General features: G+C 42.8%; 1 protein-coding gene across 5 annotated transcripts in view; it reads left to right on the forward strand.

Annotated features, from left to right (window-relative positions):
* The window catches only part of bcorl1 (BCL6 corepressor-like 1), a 30,433-nt gene extending 9,988 nt beyond the window's left edge, over nucleotides 1–20,445 (forward strand). For 2 of the 5 annotated variants that reach the window (XM_018660175.2, XM_018660178.2), the window contains exons 2-12: nucleotides 6,940–7,025; nucleotides 7,131–9,746; nucleotides 10,015–10,147; nucleotides 10,487–10,960; nucleotides 12,917–13,104; nucleotides 13,357–13,623; nucleotides 13,743–13,909; nucleotides 14,189–14,334; nucleotides 16,167–16,244; nucleotides 17,648–17,819; nucleotides 18,615–20,445. In XM_018660175.2, coding sequence (XP_018515691.1) covers nucleotides 7,020–7,025; nucleotides 7,131–9,746; nucleotides 10,015–10,147; nucleotides 10,487–10,960; nucleotides 12,917–13,104; nucleotides 13,357–13,623; nucleotides 13,743–13,909; nucleotides 14,189–14,334; nucleotides 16,167–16,244; nucleotides 17,648–17,819; nucleotides 18,615–18,960 — 4,593 coding nt within the window. In that variant the 5' untranslated portion in view covers nucleotides 6,940–7,019 and the 3' untranslated portion in view covers nucleotides 18,961–20,445. Of the gene's footprint in view, nucleotides 1–701; nucleotides 1,242–3,113; nucleotides 3,473–6,939; nucleotides 7,026–7,130; nucleotides 9,747–10,014; nucleotides 10,148–10,486; nucleotides 10,961–12,916; nucleotides 13,105–13,356; nucleotides 13,624–13,742; nucleotides 13,910–14,188; nucleotides 14,335–16,166; nucleotides 16,245–17,647; nucleotides 17,820–18,614 lie in introns of those variants that run through there. The other 3 variants (XM_051072469.1, XM_018660177.2, XM_018660176.2) reach the window with 3 other exon arrangements.
* The last annotated feature ends 858 nt before the right edge of the window (nucleotides 20,446–21,303 follow it).

The following is a 21,303-nucleotide window of genomic DNA, read 5'->3' on the forward strand; positions in this document are numbered from 1 at the left end:
GTAGGATCGTGTCACATGTATGGAGAGCCAAGTTGTGTGTCGAGATGACATAGCCTACATGAGTCTGCTGTCCATGCGTGTCGGCTCTGGATGCAGTCGGCAATCCAAACGCTGACACAGTAACTATACACGAAGTGATGCATTTCATTTTCAGACATATTTAACATCATCTGGACGGCGCATCGGGCCGTCCATTAACCTGGCAAATAACATCACCCTTGACTGTTTCTGTGATCGGCTGCCATCCTCCCCCCGTTTGTTGTAGAATAATTCATTACTTCTACCAAGATGGAAGAATAATGCGCTTGATTTTTTACTTAGCGTTCAAGCCCCCGCCGCCTTCCCAACCTCGACATTCAATATTGACCAGGTGAACCACGAACTTAGACGGGACATCCTCGTCGCTGTAAACCATGGCGGCCTAAATAGGGTCGATAATCTCCAATATGACTCACAGACAGATGACCATGTATGCCCACTTTGAAGACGACATACTTCAAAAAAAAGCAGGCCTTCGAAATAAACAACGTGCCTTCATCTGTGCTATCGCAGTTATCACAGTGCATGTGCGGAATACCACATCCCTGCTCGAGAGATTTATAATTGTATGCATAACAAGTTTTTTTTAACCCCACAGCTTCAGACATTGGATGTGGAGCCTGTGAAGCAAACTCGTCTATAATTGGTGAAGCCCCGAGCAGCCGGTCACTACCGGGATAGCTCTTGCGCGGTCGTTGAGGTCTCCGGGTTACCCCGGCTCAGACACAATGCGATGTGTCAGCTGCCGACTTTGTGATACTCCCGCTTTATGCCGACACGGTTCTCAACGGCGTTCCCCTTTTTTCAACTAATCGGCGTTTTCTGGTTTCCCAATTTCACGTTTGGCCATCTGTCAACGATTTGGCTGCTTGCACGCAGCCATTACTGAACGAATGGCGAAGGGCATGTTAGAGGCTCTCACACACCGATCCACTCCGCGATAGGAAAGCGGCGAAATAGTTTCTGCTCGTACCGCTCTCGGCGGATGGACAGGGATCGTTATCCTGCACCGCCTTGGTGGTCAGGAACGATACGGATCGTGCACGGTAGTAAACAAACTCTTTCAGGCACACGACGATGTCAGGCTCGCCGTGTGTGTGAACGGTTATTTCCTCAGCACCACAAGTGTTGAGAAAAGTAGGAAATTTGTTGGCCTAAAGGAGTGGATACCCTTGTAAACAGCAGGCCTACGCTGCTTTCAGGTAAGACAAGTGGCCTAATTACAGCAGGGTAACCCGTACTGCTTAACTACAGTGCCAAAATGTGATTATGGAATAGGAGAGCTAAATATCCTGTGGTTGTTTATCTTTGGGGGAGAATCAGGCAAGACTGCGTGCAGATCCCCTGCTCTGGAGACTGGTTTGCTGCTTCAAACTTTTATCTGCTCGCCTGTGTGTGACTGCACGTTGCAGATGTGTTGTCATTCACCCCCTAACTGCAAACATGAGCTGTTGGTCCTCAGATATTCTCCTCAGCTCCTTTGTCTTTGTCTCCCAGCACTCCACTCACAGTCAGCCTTGAGTTGAGGAAAAGCTGACATCATGTTTCACTCTGCACTTGTTCAAAGTGAGAATGTAGAAAAAAGTTATTAGTTAAAGTTGATTTTAATCAGTTATGACTTTGTGATGTAAATATGATTTCACATCATATTAACCTAAGAGCTGTTTCTTCTCTGTGGCTGTTTGTGTCTTGTGTTTATAAAGTAGTCTGTCTGTCTTCTGCTGTGTTAAACTCGGTACAGTTGCTGTGTGAAGCATGGATTATTTTCAGTTTGGTTGAAGGCTGTTGTGTGTATGAATTAGCCTGGCTTGTCTTAGTTTTGTGTTAAGTCTGGCAGAGAACTATAAGGGCTAAAATTGAAATCTACAAGCCTCATCCAAATTGTAGTTTTGTTCTGAATTTGGCTGAAGCCCACTCCTCTGTAGAAAACCATGTGCAGGGATCCAGTTAAAACCTGACCTGACCTGGTAATAACAGGAAATGTGATTTTGACACACTGCACTGCAAGATGTGAATGATGGTGAACTGAAGATGCACTGCAGAAAGAGTGGCAGTGTTTTTGTTCGTATCCATAATCAGTGATGATCTGTTGTCCCTTATGCCAACAAAACCGTGGCCTGGGTCAAACCAAGGAAATCATGAAAAATCACATGGTTCAGTTGGGATGTAGTCAGCCCATTGTTGTCAGTCGTGAATCAGGAAAAAACTATTCAATGTAAATCTGAGGGAGTAAAGTTGTCATGTATCTGTACGAGTTGTCTTCTTAGTCATTTGTGGAATTATTGTGTCTTTTAGTGCTTTTTGTGAAGGATGAGAAGAATTTGAGGGCAATATGTTGACGAGATAATAATCCTGACTCTACAGTTTCCTAATATCACTTTTGGCTTGTGAAGGAATGTGGAAATAGTTGCACGGCTTTTTTAATATCAGCCAGAGTGAAGTCAGAAGTGGAAATGTTCAAAACGCCTGCTGTCACCTTGTAAGCAACTGTTTTGTGTTTCCAGGGCTTTTTATGCCTGCCGCACTGATGGAGGTCAGTGCTGGGGGCCCTGCATGTGAAACTACACCTCATTAGACCTCAGTGAAGTTAAACCCACGGCCTCAGTACAAATTACTAAAACTTCTGTAAAGATAAACATGTCTCACATCGTTGTAGGTTTTTGAAACCCTGCACAAAAATCAGCAGAAAAAAGGCTTCAGTGTTTCCCTCCATCTTCCTCAGGCCAGTCATCAGTCTGCAGCCTGAAGCTTGCAACTGGAGAGCCTTCAACACCCGGAGTCCTGCTTCCTTGTGTTAATTCCCCTGCAACGGACCCAAACCTCTCCCACTCTTTTTTTTTTTTTTTTTTTTTTTTTTTTTACATTTTGGCAATTCCGTTCAGCAACCATCACCCACTGCGCTGACTCTGTTAATTGACCTGACTGACACTGAAACGCAAACACGGTCTCAGTGATACTCGGAGTCTCCTTTGGTTAAAAATACAGTTTATTACTTCGTTACCCCGATAAGCCTTTTCAGTTTAGCGCACCGTTACACTCTTTGGTCGCGATCCCCAATTCCCCTTGAGCGGCTGGAGCTCGCGTTGCATGCCGGTACCTGCAGTCCTCACCCCTCCCAGCCTCTCTAGCGTCTAATCCTGGGCGTGGATAGCCGAGCACTACATCTCCCATGCTGTCACCGTGCACCCCTCTGCCCCTCTCTCTCCTCACTCGCTCTCCCACCAGACTGGAGACTGGAGATACGGAACGGACTGTCTTGACGACCCCCCCTACCCTCCCCTCCTCCTCCCTTCCTCCCGCCCCCCCGGACTTTTAGAACCGAAAACCGTCGAGATTAGTGAACAGCCACGGACGGCAGAGGCGAAAGGCTGGACACGGCCGTAACCGAGTCGTGCCTGTACGTCGTTCACATGCCATCTGGACGAGCGGGCTCGTAAGTGTTTGTGTCATTAGACATCTTTATCTCGCCTGCTGATTAGCTTGGGAATTATTCAATAATTCGGAGAGAGAGAGAGAGAGAGGGGCGAGAGAGAGAGAGAGAGTCTTAAAGGGGGGACAGAGAGGAGAGGCTCGGTTGGGTCGGGGGGCTCGGTGAATGCCTTTCACCGCTGAAGTGGCTCAGTCAGTCCAGCGAAGGGCCGATACGGGAGACGGGAGCACTTCACATTAGGTCGGCCGGGGATAAATAACAGTAGCCTGCCTCAACATGTAAACCACCGGGAGTAGTGCGAGGGCTTCGCGGAGACTCCGCTGGGCAGGGAGCTGGAAACCTACCCGTGGTGGTGGTGGTGAAGGTAGCGGTGGTCAGCAGAGTTAAATATATTGTTTGCCCCTCTCCACTCCAGCAGCACCAGCCTGTGCAATAAGTTGTCACCCGCCCGTCTTTTAGTTGTCCAGCCGGCGACTTTTTTTCATATTTGCGAGTAACTCAATGCAGTCAGCTCCTGAGCTATCAGCTGGTGAAATCGATTAGTTGTTTGTTAAAAAACGTCCTCAGGCGGAGTAAATGTTACTTTGTCGGGTGTTCGTGTGCACATGAAACGGGATGATGGTCGTCTGGAGTTTTGTTTGTTTGGCTCAGCCTTCGTTTTGTGTGTGCGTGTGGCTGTTATTTTCTCGCACTGATGTTGACTTACCTTATCAGGCGGAGATGTGACACATTGCCACATTGTGCTCCTACGACGCAGCCCAGGCAGCCACTCGGTGGGAGAAACCTCTCCTGTCACTTGCTGTAATTTCCCCTCCCCAAACATTTCATCTGGAAACATTTCAATCCCTCTTTCTCTGACAAGAGTTAGAGATCAAGACAGGCTGCCTGTGCAGTTGTGGATGGAGCGATCACCTGAGAGCCAGTTACCATTCTCTCATTATGGTGACTGCTCGCCATCTCCAGCGAGAGACAGAGACAGAGAGAGAGAGAGAGAGCGACCCGGAGCTCTCCAGAGTTTTTCCGTGCTGATATTTATAACAGAGACAAACGTGTTGTTTTGTGAGTGCCCCGATGCCCCTACATGCATGTGGTTCATTGTGCACTTTTCAGATATGACATTGGGACGTGTATCTTTTGTGCCGCGGACCGGACAGTGAGCTGACCTGGGAACAGAATAAATTTGGCTTTCTTCGAGGCTGTTTTCTCCAAAGGTAATGTCAGGCTCGACTTTGTTTCGTCTGAGCGGCGTTGCCCACGGCGTGTGTGCGGACTGCTGCATACATTTATTGGCCTACATCAGAGCGGATGAATTCAAAAAAAATGTTGTGGCGGAGCAGACCGCGTATGATCGCAGCACAAAGACAAACTAGCTGTGAGCAACTGTTGTACGGTAATGAATGCAGACCCTCCTTATTGCACTGAGCGGTATCTGCATCGCTGGATCCCTTTCAGTTCGTGCTCGCAGATTCCAGCAGAGACTGGCGTGTCAGTCATTATATGCATCATCTTCGTTATGTTTCACTGACTCCTGGGGTGAAACATTTTCCGTTCCCCCCAAAGCTTTGGACATAGATTTTATGCCTGGTCCCTTTTGTAGTCGTCTCATTTACTTGCAGATGCGCTCGCCTGCGCTCACCTCTACCTACGTACCAGGCTGTTGTGGTGTGTGTCGCCTGTGTATATATGAGAGTATTTCAGCTGTTTGTTTTCAGATGACATCAAGCCAGATTAACCACTGTGAGCACGGTTGGCATTGTTTTGTGAGGGAAGGTGTGTTTTCTGTTGTGAAAATGAGTGTGTTTTCAATAGAGAGAGAGGCAACGGGTGGAATCTCATGTCTAATTTTAGATAAGAATGATGAGCACTTAACATTACATGACCCCCACATTAAAACTGCATCTAACTGAGGTGGGCCTCTTCACTGTAATCATAAATAATTAACCAAACAGTGATAGATAATCCTTAATTATATAGGTAAGTAACAAAACCTTTGCTCACATTCACTCATCCACTTTTCACTAGTCTGCATGGCTTGATCAACAGTGAACACACTGAGGCTGCCACTCACTCATGAATGATCATTTGGGCAGTCACAGCTGATTGTCTCATGGATGGCTCATTGAATGGGCCTGTTGGGATAGGCAGAGGGGCCCAAGGGGTCATGGGTCCCCTATGTAAGAGCCTCTGTTTGAAGTGACTGGATGAGACTGTAGAGAGCCTCATCTACTGTTAATTTATCATATATTTGTTCATTTTTTCCTAATACAGTCACACAGGGCAAACTCTAGCTGCAGTAAATCTATATAAAAGTTAGTAAAGCAATTTAACACCCCCCCGCCTCAAAAAATGAGTTTTGCTTATTGTTCTGTGTTTGACCTTCACTGTGCAGGATGATGTATGTGAAGACTTTGACACCAGGAGGATGTTTTCACATTAATCTGCTGAAGGGGGAAAGTTTCTCTGTCTTTTACCTGAAGTCTGAATTTAAGACGTGTGCACTAGCGCATACACTGAGAATTGACTTTTCACTCAAGTAGGAGGCATCTTGTGTCCAACTGTTACTTTTAAATTGAACAATAGCTGTATATTAATAGATTATTTGTTTTTTAAAAGGCACAAAGAGCATTTGCAATCTTAAAATTTCATAGCTAGTTAAGTTTAAATTTTGCTAATATCAGACTCAAATTATTATTCAAAGCAGTGTATTTTTATATGTCTGAAAACACATCTGCAGGGGATATTTAAATGTGTTTGACAGCAGGTTATCACCACTCAAAGAAAGAAACCTGCATCACAGATTTTCTTAATGTTTTCGTATAGTATCTTGAATCATATGCCAATGAATATTTTGTGTGATTTCTGCAAAGAGGAGTTTGAGTGTGGATCTGTTGTTCCAGGAGTGTTTGCAGAGGATTTAGACTGACTCTCCAGTGTGACAGAAACAGTTTCAGCCAATAACAGAACTTAAGAGTTAAGGTAAACCTGCAAAAACCCCACAGAAAAACTATACAAAACAGCTGCAGACAACGTGAAGAGGCTGATCTGAGCTCATATGCTCATAACCCCTCTGTGTTGCAACTGATGCATTAGGTCTCATTTCACTCACTGAATATCCCATCTTTAGTAAAGACTATTCACAATGTGGATCGATGAGCACTGACAAATAGTTAATATTCCCGGTGTGCAAACAAATAAAACCAAAGAGAACAAATGTTCCTCAGTCCACCTCATGTCTCTCTGCTAACCTGAATAGTCTCTCCCACTCCGAGGAAATTGTAACATATCTGCCCGCTTCTCAAAGAAAGGAAGTTTTCAGTTGCCCAATGTTGGTTACTCTGAATCAATTACTGTTGCATAGAATAGGTCTTATTCCTTCATGAAGGATTAAATGAAGGTCTTCTCTTTAATTGAACCGACGACAGCAGTAACAATGGTCACATTAAGTCTTCTTTTTCTTGTGTGTTTTGCAGCATATCACTTTATTTTAAGGAAAACTCTCACCCGACTGACTCAGCCACCCCCCGAGGCATGCTGTGTTAAAGAAACACCTATGCAGGTAATTGTTTTTTTAAATTATTATTACAGTTAGCTTTACTAGATTAGAGCATTCTTTCCTCTTATCTAATTAACACTATCCTCACAAACTTCTCTTATTACTCAGGTGGATCCTACACTAATGAATGTAGGGGATGGAGGCACGGTGAGCAGAGAGATCAGTGCTCCAAATAAAGCGTCTACTAGTATGGTGGGAAATCCCCCCCAGACGCTACCCCCTGAGTTTAGAGGAGATGTTACCCTCAGTCAGCAAAACAAGACCACTCCCACAACAGACTGTAAGACAGCAAAAGCCTGCCTGGACACTAGCAATTACAACCACAGCCCTGAGCTTTCACCACCTCAACAGCCTAACAATGCACCGATGTCAGGCTCAGCCCTCACCAGCTCAGAGAAGAGAGCAGACAAAAGGGCAGAGGCCGCTAAACTCAAGGCTGATGGTGCTGGTGTCTTCCCCACTCCTCAGTGGTCGAGTGGTGTAAAAGTCAGCCAGGAGGACTCACTCAACCCCTGTCACAGCAATGTGACATCCAGTAAGAAATCACACCCACAAACACAATCTGTACCAAGTGTTCCACCTGGGTATCAGTGCTCCACCATGTTTAAACCAGCCCAGCCTGTTGCCTTCCTTCCCTCCACTAATTTTTCCTCTCCACTTTGTAAAATCACTCTTCCACCAGCATTGGGTCAGATTGCAGCATTGAGAGAAGCCACTGCAAGTCAGTTTCAGAAAGAAATTCAGCCTCAAAGTTCGGGTGTTGGAGGGACACCTCTCATGCGGACCTATCCCTATCAGTTCTCCGTGGGCCGGACTCCAGCTGCAGAGAAAAAAGCAGGCACATCAACCTCAAAACTTAAATCTAATAACCATTCGTCGGGTAAGAATGCCAAATCTGTAGGAGAGCATAAATCTTTAGCCTCAGTGGTAGCCTCACCAGCTATTGCCCTACCGTTGCAGCACCCGTCATTAACTTCTGCAGCACCCACTCGCTACACGTTATCTCCCACAGCTGCCATTTGCTGTGGCTCTGCACTGGCCAGCATCACCTCTCAGAGCAGACTGCTGAACCATGTGGAGAAAGGCAACAGCATAGACAAAACAACCATGGGCTCTCTTAAAACGGCACCTCCCTCTGCTTCAGAGGACCATACAGCTTGCTCAATCGAACCGAGAGATGTACCTCTTGATTTGTCCGCTAAATCCAAACGTCCAAAATGCATAAATGACCCTCCAGTTTCTATGATGGAGCCTCATAATAATGAGTCAAATCAGAGAGATTTTCTGAACTCAAAGAGGACTCATTCTACAAGTTATAGCTCCACTGTGCAATACCCTATCTTACCAAACACCCACAGAAATGGATCTCATCAAAAGCAAATAAACAGGCCTCAAAATCACCAGGTTCCAGAGCCTAAACCAACCTGGGGTAAAGGATCCTCACAAGACTCCATAAAAAACATCCCTGGGACTTATGTAGGTGTGGCTAGCCCCATACTGGCTTCTACTCTACGGGGCAAAGATGGAAAAGGGACGTTTGCTGACGAATTTCAGAGTTTTGCAAAGCAGGAGTTTATATCTATAATTGACCAAGGAGAACATCTGGCCTCAGGAGGAAAGAAGCCATCCTGTTTGATGAAAGGCAACCAACATGCTCACAGTGTCAAGCATGTTAAAAACACCAGCACAGCCATAACCAAGAACTGTCCCTCTAAAGGAGCCCTAACAACTGCCCTGTCAAGCTCTGCCAATGCTCAAATTCATCAGAAATCCGGACCTGGCAAAACAGCGGTGCCATACTCTACCACAGTTGTCAATCCAGCTTGGCAACAGCCGTCTCATCTTCCTCACCAAGCCTCATCTGTTCAGAGAAAAATCACACATGGGTCCCCAAAGACCAAGGGCGCCACAGTTACAGAAGGATCCAAGTTTCAGAGTGCTCATCACAGCCCGTCCAAACCTGAGGACGATAAGTGGGAGAGAATGAAGTCTCCCCTTTCTAACCTTGCATCCATTGTAAAGCAGCAAGCTCTCGAAACGACAGCACTGACGGCCGAGGGTAATACTCAAGCTTCACCTGTTGTGTCTAGAAAAGCCGATGTTGTGAACCCACTCGTTGGAAGTCAAGACACCCAATCTAAACATACTTCTGCTTTTGAATACCCACCATACTGGTCTGTGGAAAAATGGCCTGGTGTGCCGTCTCAAGGGGATTCAACTCACACAACAAAGAGACACGAAAAGGCAAACGCCACTGAGCCTATGGAGAATAACACTGCGTTACACACCAGTCAGGGGGAACACATGGGACTACAAGCAAAGCAGGGCTCCTCAAAGCCCACTGGCCAGTCTCATCTCTTTGGGGGCAATGCATCAACAAATGAGAACAGGATGGAGAGTAAACTAGCCCAGGTGTTAGAGGGTGAGATATCGAAGAAAGAAAGTGGGGCGTCAGACAGTCCTCCCAGTGAAAAATTGGAGGGCATGGTTGCCTCTATTCTTACAGGCCAGTGCGCGGGGGGAGGCGACAAGTTTGAGAAGAAAACAAACGGAACCAAAGAGGAGTCGCCAACCAAAGCAAAAGCCGCTGCCGTCAAACAAAAGAAAACCAGTCCTAAGAAGCCAGCGAAGGAGAAATCACCCACGGTCCCACCGAAAAAGGCTGCTGGAAAGAAAAAGCAAGACACAGAAAACACTCCAACCAAAGTGTCCTGTCAAAAGAAGGTAAATTATCTGTATTTTAATGTCTAAAATATCTCAGTTAATTTCTCATGATCTCTCTTTGTTAAAATTTAAGGTAGAAATCATCTTTTAAGATTTCAACCACTTATTTGACCATAAAGAGCTTCCCTTTCATAATACTCATCTGTGACTGTTGATTTAACTTCCAAGGGCTTATTGTGAGTCTGTCAGATGCTCTCCATCTCATGAAAGCTCTGTGATCAATAGCATCCAATACAGCGTGCTCACTCAGTCCCCTTGTGTATTTCAGCAAAAGAAACAATGTGCACCTGTGTTGGAGCAGAGTCTATCAGCAGGAAAACTTTCCCCCCAGAGTAAAGAGCCGATTCCAAGGGACAAGATCAGTCCCAACAAGGCTGAGCAACCAACCCTCAACAAACCAGGTACTGTCTTTGTTTTTTACAATCCGGTGACATTTAATGCCTTTAAACGTTCTTCTAGTGTACACAAATTTCTGATGTATTTAATACAAATTTAATGATGCCTTCAGTTATGTCGAACATGTAGCCTTTTGTCAAGCTTACCATTAAATTACTTTTAGCATCTCAGGGTTTTAGCTGCAGAGATAAATAGCCTGCAGCCAGCCTTGGTAGTGTGGTAGTTGGTGTCTATTAAGCTGACAGAATGTCTCATAGTGTCTGGATGGCATTTTTTGATGTCTCAGTCACACTTCTATGCATAGAAGCTGGTGTGAGTGTAACAATCCACTGTGATTTAATCAGTTACAGATAGCAGCAGCAGTCCACAGAGTGTGGAGACTCCAGTCTCTCTCAGCAGCTCTGCCATATCCAGTAAGGAGACTGACACTACAGAGAGTTCCTTCCCAAGACTGAGGAGAGGACGACGGCGAGCCGATGAGGCACGTCTTGACCTCTGGGGCTTTGCAACGCCTTCCCCTCCTCCCCCACCACCAATGCCTCCTCCCACTGCATCCCCATCACCCCCTCAGACTCCCACCCAACCTGCCCGCCGTCCGAGAGGGAGGCCTCGCTCAAACCCCCTGCCAGAGCGAGCGCATCAGGGCAAGGGCAAGGCAACCAGCGCAGAAGGTGACACACCTACTCATAAGAAACGTCGGCGATGTCGTAGCAAAAAGTATCAGACTGGAGACTACATCACTGAGAAAGACAAGCTGGAAGATGGAGAGCACCTCGAACAATCTGACTCCTTGAGACAAGACAGTGGAACACCAGCAGGTACAGTTTATCCCCTAAGATCTTTAAAGTTTTAGCTGAGCCCAAGTTTTAGTCAAAGGTGCAGCTGTTAGTTACTGATGAACATTATCATCTTTGAAGTTATAGAATGAATCTTTAAAATTTGAGAGTAGCATCCTCTTAGTATCTTTAATCAGTGTAGGGCTAAAATGAAAAGTTGATTAAGTAATTGACAAAAAAAATCAGTTAACTAGAGAGAAAATTAACTGACATCTAGTTTGTTAATCAATTAATTGTTACCAGTAATCTGGTAAGAACAAATCTCAAACACTGCCTGATGCCGGTTTTTCAAATGCAAGGATTTTCGGATTGTTTTAGTTTTACATAATTGTAATCTGAATATGTTTGAGTTTTGGACTGTTTGAAGATGTTGACTTGGGCTTTCAGAAATGGTGATAGACATTTGAATCTATATAGCCCAAACAATTAATTCATTCATCCTAAAAATACATGGCAGATTAGTTAACAGTGAAAATTACTGCAGCTTTTAATGTTCACATAATTGTTTTAGTCCCTTAAACACAACAAACATTAGTTGGTAACAGCTTCACAAATAAGCCAGAGTTGTTCTGTTTTAATACCATTATACATTAATCCTTTTTTGGCTCCTGACCAGACTTAAGCACCAAAACATTTGGCCCTGCTGGCTTGTGATGGGCATTTGTCATCATTTCTGATGTTTCATAGACTAAGTGATTATTCATTCTTTTAAAAATATCTGATGAATGAATCTGTACTGACAATAGTTGCAGCCCTGTTCAAGTCTGAGGAAAAACATTTCACTTCACTTTCTCTTTAAAAATATCTGTGCAGAGCAGCAGTGACATCATCACTTGATTTAATCAACTTAAACCTCTTGATCTTTGATTTCTAGAGTCTAGAAATAACACACTGGACTGGCCAATTTAATATGTAGATTTGTTTTTCAAGCATACTTTTTATAATTCATAACAAAGATGTCTCTCTGACAAAGTAAAAAAAAAACAAACTCAGATGCTTTCAATTTTGTGGGTGTGTAGTAACTGGGCTTTTATTTCAGGAATGCCTGAATATTAGATAAAAATAAATATATGAAAAATTTTTTTTACATTGTTATGTTTTTACCTTAGATATTTTAACAAAGTCTATTATATATATCAGCTTTTGTACAACACCTGTGGATTAAAGTGTTTAGATTATATATCTGTGAGCCCTGAGTGTGTTCATAAAAATAACAACATCCAGACTGTCAGTCAGTAATGGACCTCAGGATCTATGATTCAGACCTAACCAAAAGAAAGCTTAGCTGGGGGCTTCTGTAATTAAAAAGACACAAACAAATTAATTTTATGAAGATGTACATCTTCATAACAAGTACATTGGAAAAGGAGTAATAGAACATTATGAGACCCTTTTAAATTATGCAACAACTACAGTTTATGATTACTAGTGAAATACAAAATATTGAGATAAATGTAACCTCTAACAAAGAATAGAGATTATGAAGACAGCATATATATACATGCAATTTGCAGCTTATATTTTTGAGGTGTCCACTTAGTGTCATTATCCACATCAGTAAGTCCACATAAGTAACCTGTTGATATGAATATGACACATATCATAAGATGTGTATCTAGAGAATGTAAGGAGATATGGTGAAGCGGCGCTTTGGATTGCAAAGCAGAGAGAGCATAGTAGCTCATCAACAGCAGTTACCCTGATTCAGCAGAAAAAATGGCTAAGCCAAGGATGATTGGTGCAGGAAGTACTGCTCTGTCTGATGTTGGCAAAAAATGGCGCCTATTAAATATTCCATGCTCCATGTTAGGCTTGGCAGATGAGAAAGAGGAATGAAGCTGCTCCATAGCGACATCCATGCACCATAGATAAGTTGGGTGATGCTGACATATGTTTGGTACCACTCCGCATGACCTCCAATCTAATTTGTCATCACAGATCCTCAGGCGGATCAGTGTCCGAGTCCCACCGCCTCCAGTCCAGAGCCTCCTCCACGGAGACCCTCGTTCACTCGGTCAGGATCGGTCCGCTACCAGGAGAGCGAGGTATCTCCAGAGAGCAATGATAAGCCTTCAGGGAAGAGGAAGTTCAAAAGCAAGCACCTGTGTGACAGTGATGAGCAGAAGGTAAGTCACTTGCCGATGCTGCTTGTTGGATTACAGCTCAGTAGAAGTCATACAGGGCTGATAGGAGCCAATGTACCAGGAATATATTAGCTTACAGTGCCCCCCTGTGGTTAGATTAATGCCATGTTTGTCACATTTATGATGGCAGTTACTATTATAAAGCTCAGGTCTTTGATAAGTGGAACCTGTTGGCATTGCATTACAAAGAGCTTCCATTTCACACAGTGCGTAATCAATAAATCTGTGTTTTAGACTAAGACCAAACGCAGCAGCTTAGGCAAGCGAGGTGCCTCTCTTGCCCTGGATGATGATGGTGCTGATGTAAAACGAACAGATAGCCCCCCAGCTGCTCCAAAAACGTTGCAATCATCTCCATCCAACAAGAGAGGCTCATCAGGAAGAAGCAGTGGTTCAGAGTCTCCAACCAAAAGACCTGTCCCTCCAGAGGTCCGTCGGCTGATTGTCAATAAAAATGCTGGCGAGACCTTGTTGCAACGAGCCGCCCGCTTAGGCTATCAGGTAAAATCCCATTGGTTTACTTGTTTAGTATGGCTGACATGAATGTGCCTCCAGTAAACAGTGTACCTTGTTAAGACATGTTAATGTGACACCATCTCTGTCCTACCTGTGTTCTGCAGGATGTAGTTCAGTATTGTCTGGAGAAGGACATCAGGGAGGTCAATCGGCGTGATAATGCTGGTTACACAGCTCTCCATGAGGCGTCCTCTCGGGGCTGGACTCAGATTGTCCAGATGCTGCTGAAACATGGTGCAGATGTCAACTGTAGTGCTCAGGATGGAACACGGTAAGGCTGTAATGCTGTAATAAGTTAAATCTATAAATTATTTTCATATACACATACTGTATATATATTATATTTGTTATGAATGTTAATGGTTGGAAAAAAACACAAATTGTAATTAATCACAGGAAAGTATGTGAAAGTTAGTCTCAGTTTTGTTTTACTGTCGTGCCTTCACATCTCTGATGCTCTATACACATCAAGTTTGCAAATGGATTCAGGTGTCCTCTAAAGTCGTAGAGTCTCTGAAAGTCATTTGTATTTTGTTTGTTCTTTCCTCAGGCCCCTTCATGATGCAGTAGCGAGTGATAACCTACCAATAGTCTGGTTGCTTCTGAACCATGGTGCAGACCCAACTCTGGCCACCTACTCTGGACACACACCAGTCAAACTGGCACATAGTCTCAGCATGAAGACCTTCCTCACAGGTACGCTTTTATTTTAGCTCTTTTTTCCAACCGCAGAACCAGCTTTGGATAAATAGACACATTTCTAAATTGCTATTTAACCCCAGGCTTAACTCATTTCACATCATCAACAATCACTTCAGACACAATAAACAACACAACACAAAGGCTATAATAAAGCTGATAGAAATGAGACATGAAAATAAATAATAAAACTTGTGTTTGCCAACTTTACATTCACCATTCAAACAGTGTGTCAACACATTAATAAACTCTGTGCCCACTCCCCCCACATCACATTTGGCACAGTGAGTAATAAACAATATGAGCTGCATGCAAAGTAAATGCTGCAAAACGTTTTACCCTCACAGGACTTGACATTAAACATTTGAGACACTTTCTGTGACTCTGACACTGTTGTGTTGTCTTGTGGCTGAATTTGGCTGTCCAAAACTAAAAGCGTATTGTAGGTAACTGTTGGTAGGTAAATGCTGACAGGTACGTATGTTGTTGATCAAAAAATAATTGCCATTAAGAATTTAATTGATCATGAAAATATTAACTGACCATGCACAAAGCTGCTTGTTGAATTTCCACACAGCTTGGACACCTTCAAGTGGTTGTATATATGAGAGAGGCAGCACAGTAAAAGGTGAAGCTCACCTTGATGTTTAGAGGTTTGAGTTCACACAAACAAATGCCAGCACTTGTCATCTACAGCTCTTCATCTTATCAGTTCATTGTTGAGACTGCTTCTTCTTCTTTTCTTTTTGTTGTGGGTTTTAAAGATGGCAACTCTGTATTTATCAGAAGTCTGAGGAAGAGGCTTTTGCCTTGTGCTCGAAACGTCACAACAGCAAATCAAATCCTTAAACAGAAGCTATTTGGTGTGCAAATCTGTTTTCTACTACTGCCTCTTCTTTTACCACCCTCCTTTGCAATGTTATCTCTTGCAAAACCGATGCCCTGAATATTTATCAAGAAGAAGTTAAAGTGGAGCTGAATGGGTGAATGAACGAGTTGCCACATAACCACATGCAGGCGCTCATATTTTTAAATAATAACCACTAAGATTTCCATCTGGTGTTTGGACATGACTGCAGTGCTAAAACCACCCCTGTCAATAGTTAATATAAATCATCCATCTGGTGTTGTAAAAGCTTCTAATGATTTCGCAATTATTGATCATTAAGGAGTCTGATGATTGATTAAATGACCACATCTTCCTTACTGGGAAACTTCTGACACACATGACTCCCTCTTCCTTCTCATAAATGACCCAAGGAAATTCTTTGTCACAGACGTTGCTCATGTTTGATGCCATTGACCAATATTGAGGATCTTTCACCAGCACATGTCTGGAGAACAATGAGGGAACATCAGTCAACAGTAAACACTTAGCTTCTATTGGTGTTTTCTTTCGCTACAGACTTGGCTGCAGTAGACTGTAGATGTTTTGTGTGTCTGTTAGTCTCACACGGTGCATCTCAGGTAAACAGAGAGATGAAAGCTCAGGAGCTGATACAGTTTTACACACACTGTTCGGATGCCTGAGTTTCTCTGTAACCTGGGAGGACACAGACAGCTGCAGAACAGACTATAATACAAAGTCGAGCTGAAACTTCAGCTAATTTGCTGATGATTTTTTTTATTATCTAATATGTCTTTTATACTTTCACAACTGCAGAAGCCTTTCCACTTATCCCATCATTTATTTTGCTTGGCTCTGACAAGGGAACAAGCATTAATGCCACGCCTTGTCCACATATTGTCATAAATTTATACATAACGCAGATCTTGCAATAATGACATGCAAACTTAACTTGGTAAGATGCTGTTTTTTTCTTTTCCAGAATATTTCACAGACCTGGAAGGCCGCAATGAGCAGGATTCAAGTTTACCCTGGGATTTCTACAGCAGCTCCCTGTTTGGTAAGAAAGCTCGGGATGTGTCTGTTTTTCTGTCTCAATCAAATGCTTTGTTGGAATTTGTAAAATCGGTGTTTAAAAAGGTGGTTGTAAGTTTGTTCCTCCGCTGTCAGTGAAGTGGACAAGTTGAGGCTTGTTGGAGTAATGACCAAGTTGCTGCAGGAAAAATTATGCTAGTTTGTAGGCAGGGCTCAGCCATGGCCATTGGGACGTGCAGCGACGTTAGCCTCGTGCTGTAGCATCAGTGTTGTGCTGTAAACAGCCACAGGGAGCCAGTTATCCAGTGGAGGAAGAGCAGGATTAGAGTTGCATGGAAGAGCAGAGGGAGACCAGACAAAACATTAATATGTTTATAATTTATAACTTCACAAACTTTTTTTTATCCCCACCTCAAGGACAAACATATTTTTTTATTCTTAAGTACAATTGTTGTTGGTTATATTTTCCTCCTTTAACTGCTCCAATCCTAAAACTAGAGCTAATTAATTAAAATAAAGAAGGAACGAAGAGCTAGCTGATACCATCAGTGTATCACCATTCTGCATATGTCTTATATTTGTTGTTGTTAATATTTCTACTGTAGGTTGACATTTTACAACAGGTTCACTCAGATTGCATGACTTTTCAGTGTTTGTACTGCAAATAAATGCTTCACCAAGCAGTTTGACTATGATCACCACTGCTAGTTTTACACATTTTAAATCACCCATACGATCAGTTTACACATCAGCTTCTGACTCTGTATTGAATTCTTTCTTTCTTACAACTGTTTTTTCTAAATTTAGTCTCTGTTTCATTTGTTAATATTGCATACATTTCTGTAAAATATGTGCGCTTTGACAGAGATTCAATCCCACTCCTGCACTCAGAGTGATTGAGATATCAAGGATCATTTATCTGGCTTCAGAAGCCATTATGCCTTTCATCCCTGTGCAGTTTGAGAAACAACAGACTCAGACTTCAACCTTTTCCAAGCAAGATAATCCCATCACAGAAAACATGAAGCTTTAATTTGTCAAAGCATCTGCTGCTGTGTGTTTAAGTTTCCGTATCAGTAAGTGCATTGAATTTCACTCTGCTCACTGTCCATCATTATTTGCATAAATGAAAAATAACAGACAGCACTAAATAATACTTCAAAATATGTGTCTTGTCAACATTATTGTCATATACACATGTTTCAGTGAAGGGTGCATTTAACTTTGAGCTGAAACTGACACCTTAAAGTTTGTATTCATTTAACTGATCAGCAACTCCATCAGTCATTATACATTATCATGGTTGGAGTAAATTGACCGTCCACTAGAGGGCATCCTGACCATGTGTATCTCAGCGGCTCAGTAGCGCAGATGCAGCCAGTTTGTCGGCTCCTCTTCTTCTCACCTCGGTGACCTTTTTCTCCACAGAGACTGACCAGGAGCCATGCTGGGACTTCCTCCTGTCTGAGCAGAATCAGGAGCTGGAGGAGGACACGACGGGGAAGACTGAGCGGGACTCGGACAAAGATTGTCTCCTGTTCGAGTTCTCCTCAGAGCCTCTGCTACCCTGCTTTCATGTTCAGGTGTCGTTAACACAGGGGTGAGTTCATAAACGTCAAACGTTCAAATGATGTAAAGATAAAATTCTCTAAATTTGGTTTTTAACAACAGAAAATGTGTCAAAGATTTTGATTAACATTCGCATCTGCATCCACATCCAGTGACACACACAGTAATTTTTGGCGATCACCTGAACTTGATGATATCAGGTCTTTGTCTGAGCACAAACTGTGCAAAACTGTCAAAGTGAGTCAGACATTAAGGCTATTTACCACCACCCATTTAAAATTTTGCCTGTGCCATCTCAGTTTGGATGCAGTTGCACAATGCTTTCAAAAATGAGAGCAGTTTGTGTCAAATAGTCTGTGATGAGAGCAGATACTGACAGCTGTGACTCATGGGTGTATTGCAATAGTTTTAGCTTAGAGCTGTATTTTCTCTGCCTCTCAGTATTTCTAATACATTACTAATAATTACAGAATACAAAAAATAATACATTCATGAACTTGGTAAATAATTAGAAGTTTTATCATCTCTACTAGTTTTCTTTGATCTCTTCATACTGTGGTTCTTAGCACTGTGAAACAAGTATTAAATTGCATTCTATGTTTCTATATAGCAGCATAAATGTCTTAAAAATACTGATAGATGTTGACTTAGGCAAACATACTGTGGATCCACAGTATGTGTTTGCTTGGACAATTGTCAGCTGTCATTCAAAGTATACAGCAAGTGAGTAATATTTGATTGGGCTAAAACATGTGAAACCGCTATTAATGTTATTTTAGATGTAAAACTATGGGAATGGCTAATATCAGACATTTCTCTCTTGCAGCTTTTGCAACTGGTTCCTCTTGACAGACGTCCTGAAGCGTCTGAAGATGTCGGCGCGGATCTTCCGGGCACGCTTCCCACATTTGGAGGTGGTGAGTTTGTCACGCGCAGAGCTCTGGAGACAGGTATCGATCAGCCAGGTGAGCTCCGCTTTAGCTTCACCCTACAGAGGCAAAAACAAGGAGGAGGAAGAGGAGGAAGAGGAGGAAGAGGGACTCGTGGATCTGGTTCGTTGCGTACCAGAACTCCAGAGACTACTGGGCTCGTCCATTCACATTCTACAAGAAGACGAGGAGGAAGAGAAGGAGGAGACGCAGACGAACACAGGGAAGAATCGCAGCCGATAGCCTCTCTTGGGCCGCACTCCTCCACTGTGCAGACAGAGCCTCAAGTGTGTCAACCCGAGTCCTTCCTGCAAGCAGCAGCTCAAAGGAAACCTCTCCGTCCATTGTAACGAGGGTCATGGGTTTTAACTCCAGCTACAGCAAAGACTTGACACTCCACCGATAACCTTTGACCTCAGACAGAAGGTGATTAAGTGATCACAAGGACCTGCAGAGGGGAGCAGTCAGTGCAGGAAAGCAGCTTTCAGGTTCCTATCTATAGGTATATTTGAATACATGAGAACTATTGACCTTTTTTATCGATTATGTATGTACATGGTAGTGTATATGTATATCTTGCCATCAGGGGTAACACATTTGGTTATATAAATGGATTCTTGTGGCAAGGGCCGGATTATGTTTAGGATTTTTTTGTTTGACTTTGTTCCCGAGGGAAAGCGATATTTTTCGATGGGAGATAATCCGAGGCTTTTATCTTGGTGAACTCTTGCGTAAAGCTAAGACGCTTAAGTCAGGGAGGCCATTGGCCCAGATGGTTTCTCTGTCAACCTGCGAGACCTGGAGACCTGCAGAGAAGAGACCACGGCACATAATATTCAACAACATAATCACCCGCCCAGCTCAGAGCTTCATTTCCATTTTCTTTCTTTTCTCCGTTTTTCACTCGATCATCCTCTGCAGATCATTACTGGATGGACCTGATAGCTTATGTTGTTTGTTTTTCCTCTACATTTCACAAAGAAAGCCTGGGCGGCTCTAAGCTGTCCCAGTCCCTGCTTGCAGTAATAATGTCATTTTGGATCTTGAGATTGAGAGTTTGTTTACAGAACTGGACAGATAGTAGTGTTCTCCACTCCCCAGGTTGCACTCCTCCTGAATTGATACAGAATCCTGTGGATCTCTCTCAGAGGAAAAGTTGTACCATCTCTGGAGTCCAGAGGCTGCTCCTGTGTCCAAGGAGCTGAGACGCCCTCTTTAACTGCAGCCACGACTGAACCCCCCATGTCCCGATATGGTGTTTCCAGATCCTAGAGTGCTTTGTGTTGCAGTGTTTTATTTACACTGTTTGTTGTGCTTAATTTAATAGTCATTAATATATTTGACCTCTTGTGTATCTGACAAGCCTATCTATGAAAAAGTTGCTTTGTATGGTTGGTGCTTCATTTTGAAATGTACTTATTAGGATCCCTTTATTCTGAGATTTTCCTCCCTCATTCAAAAACAGTATTTCAAAACAGCAAAAGTACAGTTTTATTGTACTGGTGCTAAGATAGATTTTGTGTTGACAATCAATGAAGTTTTGGTTTGAAGTCACAAACTAATAAAAGATATTTAAGATGAAGAGACTTAAGGTGTAAAGAAAAGTATAGTTTAGTTAAAGAAAAACGGGATACAACAAGACTGAGCAGCGTGTGAGATCTTGAAAGAGCCTTTTATTTGATTCTTTTATAAGAAATCAACAAGAATAAAGCATGATTGTGAATCATAGTTTAATCTCTTTGTTTTGTCAGTCAGATCATTATTATGATTCTCCCCTATGCGTTTTTCAAATTTTCCCTTCGGCTTCAATTTGTTGAATATATATTTTGTTTAAATCATAAATAACTTGTTCCTCAGAGGTAAAATGTAGAGAGGAAATCTTGGCTATACCTGAGGAAAACCATTTTACATTTAAAGCTGAGGGAGCTTTATCTGTTAACAGTTCTGAATCAGCAAGATGAGAAATAAATCCCATAACTTGGTGTCACCATGGTGTCATAGTCCAGTAATCACAACACCACCTGGGGACCTTTGTTGCTCGTCATCCCCCTGCTCTCCCCTCACTACCTGTCTCTACTGTCAAGCTGTTGAAAGGTGAAAATGCCACGAAATAATATAAAACAATAATAATTATCCTTGTTGCAATAAGTAGAATCTACACCCTGTTCTCTGCTTCCACAATGGTTTTTTACTGTTGCTGTGGAACATATCAATCAGTCAGATCTTATTCAGGCACTAACAAACATCACATTAAATATTAACAGTACATATGTATTTGTTTGCAATTTTTTCTTATTTGATCATTGTCATTATTGTTATTTTTCATATTTTTAATGATAAAAATATGAAAATGTTTTCTGACGAGTCACATCAATGGCTGCCTTTGAAGTCTGCTCTGCCATGAAGTCTGCTTTCACAGAGTTTATAATGTTTGAACCTGAGGCAGCAGGATATTAGAAACACCTCTGAACATAATGCATTCCAACACATCGCGAACTACGACCTTGATGCTGAAACATATCATTTAATTAACACCTCTATGATAGCGTCCAAGATTACAGGCATCATAAAAGTCGACTTAATGGC

The sequence above is a fragment of the Lates calcarifer genome, linkage group LG8, assembly GCF_001640805.2.
Source record: "Lates calcarifer isolate ASB-BC8 linkage group LG8, TLL_Latcal_v3, whole genome shotgun sequence".
Taxonomy (NCBI): domain Eukaryota; kingdom Metazoa; phylum Chordata; class Actinopteri; family Centropomidae; genus Lates; species Lates calcarifer.